This window comes from Notothenia coriiceps, unplaced genomic scaffold (assembly GCF_000735185.1).
Source record: "Notothenia coriiceps isolate Sejong01 unplaced genomic scaffold, NC01 NC01_scaffold00034359, whole genome shotgun sequence".
Lineage (NCBI taxonomy): Eukaryota > Metazoa > Chordata > Actinopteri > Perciformes > Nototheniidae > Notothenia > Notothenia coriiceps.
Window position 1 is genome coordinate 198 of NW_011367060.1, and position 3,522 is coordinate 3,719.

Below are 3,522 nucleotides of genomic sequence, written 5' to 3' on the forward strand. Positions count from 1 at the left end.
ATGTTTCTTCATGTGTTTTGGAACATTTCAGTTTTTATATCTGCATCCTTTCTAAAGATGCTTTGTGCCGCTAAAGCTTGTTTTGCACCTGTCGGCCACCACAGCATTTCCCATTTAGTTGATATATGTTCCCACTAAATGTGATTAATCTGAGTGTGTGTGTGTGTGTGTGTGTGTGTGTGTGTGTGTGTGTGTGTGTGTGTGTGTGTGTGTGTGTGTGTGTGTGTGTGTGTGTGTGTGTGTGTGTGCAGTGGTGTGTTTGGTGACAGTCTGCAGCTCTGTTCCTATCAGTGATCTGCTGGACCGAGCCTCTCAGGGCTCAGATAAACTGCACGCTCTCAGCACCATCATCTCTGAGGACCTGGTCAGTGAACGCACCACGGCTTTTAAATGCCATTATATACTAACCTGCACCACTAGTCCTCTCATGTTTCAGCACCTTGGAGTAGATATTGGAGAAGTACCAGACATTAGGCGCAGGGGTGTCAAATTCAATTTCATGGCGGGCTACATCAGCATTATGGTTGCACTCAAAGGGCCGGTTGAAACTTTAAGACTATATAAATATACATATAATTATTTATTATATTACATGATTGTAATGTACGGCATGTAACAGTATAATAAACGTATTATATTCTTTCAGAGCCCTTGCGGGGCCACATCAAGTGAAGTCGGGGGCCTTGAGGTTGAAACCCCTGCATAAGATAATTTAATGATGATGCTCCTTTGCCCCGCCCCCCAGAACTCTCACTTCCCTCCCATTGGTCGGGTGATTATGCCCCGCCCCTCGATGTGTCACACCTCCTCTCTGCAGACGCCCAGCGACAAGCAGCAAACTCTGCAAGTTTCTGTGAGTCTTTTTTTACTTTTTACTTCTTGGGGTCCATCACAAGGGATAATAATCTGGTGTTCATCATTAATATCGTCATCAATACATCCTTCTATATTGTGATAATATACACACTTTTACACATTTTATTGTTGTTTTAAGAGTGAATGACAATGTGCACATTTAATTTTCTGTTCTTATTACGCTTTTTGGTGTTTATATATATAATTCAATTATATTTCTTACATTTTATATTATTATTTAAATGTTATCTTTTTAATTGAATATATATTTTTTACTTATTTTATTGCATATTTTTACCTTAACTTCTCATGTCTTATAAATTATTTTATTCAGTATTTAAAACAAATTGTATTGCAAATTTTACTTAAACTAGCCGTGTTTTATTTTATACTGTACATTTATTTTACTCTAAATTGGAGAAACAAAACCCAATCTGTAGGAAGGTAGTAAAGTATTTAGATTGTGATGGTTCTTACTGACCTCTGCAGGCCAACTAGTGTATTACAACACCTTTCAAAAAGTCTTACTATCTGCACGGACTATTCAATAAAACCCTCTCCCTTGATCTCCTCCTTCCTTCATTTTCACTATATCTTTATCTTTTTCTTTAAAACTTTTGTTATTGCATATTTTAATTTAACTTCCTGTGTTTAAATAAATATCTTTATTTGATATTATTTCATTTTTGTAACAATTAAATACTCTAAATTGGAGAAACGAAAGTATTTAGATTGCGATGGTTCTTACTGACCTCTGCAGGCCAACTAGTGTATTACAACATCTTTCAAAACCCCTTTCCCCCTCAGCTTTTTGATCTCCTTTCCTTCATCTTCACTTTATCTGTATGCTGTTAATGTCTTTCCTTTTGTAAAGCACTTTGTCAAATTGTTCAGTTTATTTGTTTATAGTGTAGTAGACAGTCCTCATCGATCATCTGTCACTAAAAACAGAAAATGGAGCCGTTTTAGCCAACATTGCTAATTTGCCCCTCTCAGGAGTCGGACCTCCTCTCTCTGGCTCGCTCTCTGCTCCAGGCCTGGTCCGACCCCCTGCTGGTTCTCTCAGCTTCAGCAAACACCCTCCATCACCCCGACCAGACCTCCATCTCCAACAAGGTCCAGGAGCTGCAGCTGCACTCCAAGAGCCTGGGGGACGGCCTGGACATCCTGTCTGGGAAGGTACTCTTTAAAGAGGAGACACTACATACTACTGATATACACCTGAACATCAGCAGGAGAGGACTCTTTAAAGTAGAGACACTACATACTGATATACACCTGAACATCAGCAGGAGAGGACTCTTTAAAGTAGAGACACTACATACTGATATACACCTGAACATCAGCAAGAGAGGACTCTTTAAAGTAGAGACACTACATACTGATATACACCTGAACATCAGCAGGAGAGGACTCTTTAAAGTAGAGACACTACATACTGATATACACCTGAACATCAGCAGGAGAGGACTCTTTAAAGTAGAGACACTACATGAACTCTCTCCTCTTCCTCAGATGGGTCCTGCAGCTCAGACCATCTCTTTGCTTCCCTTCTCTGGAGGAAATGACATCGGCCAGGACCGGATTTCACAATTAATCAACTTCAACTTCCTGTTGTCTTGTTTCCGCCGCGACTCCCACAAGATCGACAGTTTCCTGAAGGTTCTTCGCTGTCGGGCCACGAAGACGCAGCCTCAGATGTGTTGAAGAGAGAGGCGGCCAGCTTTGCTTTTTCTCAACGTTTTCTATAGAGTGGTGCAGGGATATCGTATGTCTCAAAGTCAAAGTCAACTTTATTGTCAATCTTTCAGTTTGTGTGTACAGACAGAGAGAATCAAAATACCATTTCCCACAATCCCGAATACAAAACAAATATATATACAAAAATATGTCTATATATGCACAATTAAAGACACATTTATACATATGCTCACATTAAGACCAAAATAAAAGCACAACAATCAATATATACAGAAATAACAGTCACTTCAATCATTTATGTGTTCCCTGAAGGCAGCATCTCTCTGGTCCAATGGGATTGCTCCATGCGATTTTGGGTTATCGAGAAAATAATCTCTGTGTCAAACAAACGTAGATGACACTTAAATCCACCAGTTGGGTATTTACTGACGTATTCGATGTCGTAGAATTCAAATCTCGTCAGCTTACTTTAACCACAGACCTTATTTCAGGCTAACAACCAAAAACACATTCAGAAAACCATTGTCCTACAGACCAGGAAGTGATGAAATGCTGACTCATGACAGGGTTTTACGACTCATTCCTGCACCTCTCTATTGCCTATAGATTAGCGCATGCTAGGATTCTGCTATATGAGCTAATAGTTAGCATTCTGAGCTTCCAGAAGGCGGCGATGATGAGGAGTTTCATGGCGTATCGTATCCAGTTTCCTGAGTATCTTTAATTTTATACTTTAAAAACACCTACTCCCCTACATTTTTGAAGCCTGTATTGTACGTTTTACTCCACTACATTTATCGTACAGCTTTAGCTACTTTACAGATTCAGATTATTGGCTAAATTACTGACTTTATGACTTTTAAAAGACTACTTTTACACTGTAGCATTAGCCGCTTTCACACCAAGTACTTTGCCGCACTTAGTTCCCAGCACTTAGTACCCCCATGGAACTAAGAGACGATCGCG

General features: G+C 39.7%; 1 protein-coding gene across 1 annotated transcript; it reads left to right on the top strand.

Annotated features, from left to right (window-relative positions):
• Nucleotides 1-251: 251 nt before the first annotated feature.
• Nucleotides 252-2,622, top strand: prl (prolactin; the record flags this gene model as incomplete). The annotated part of the gene is made up of 4 exons (XM_010790492.1): nt 252-364; nt 746-853; nt 1,852-2,034; nt 2,371-2,622. Coding segments are annotated over 4 exons (596 nt in total), but the record flags the coding sequence as incomplete, so codon positions are not given.
• Between the last annotated feature and the right edge of the window lie 900 nt (nt 2,623-3,522).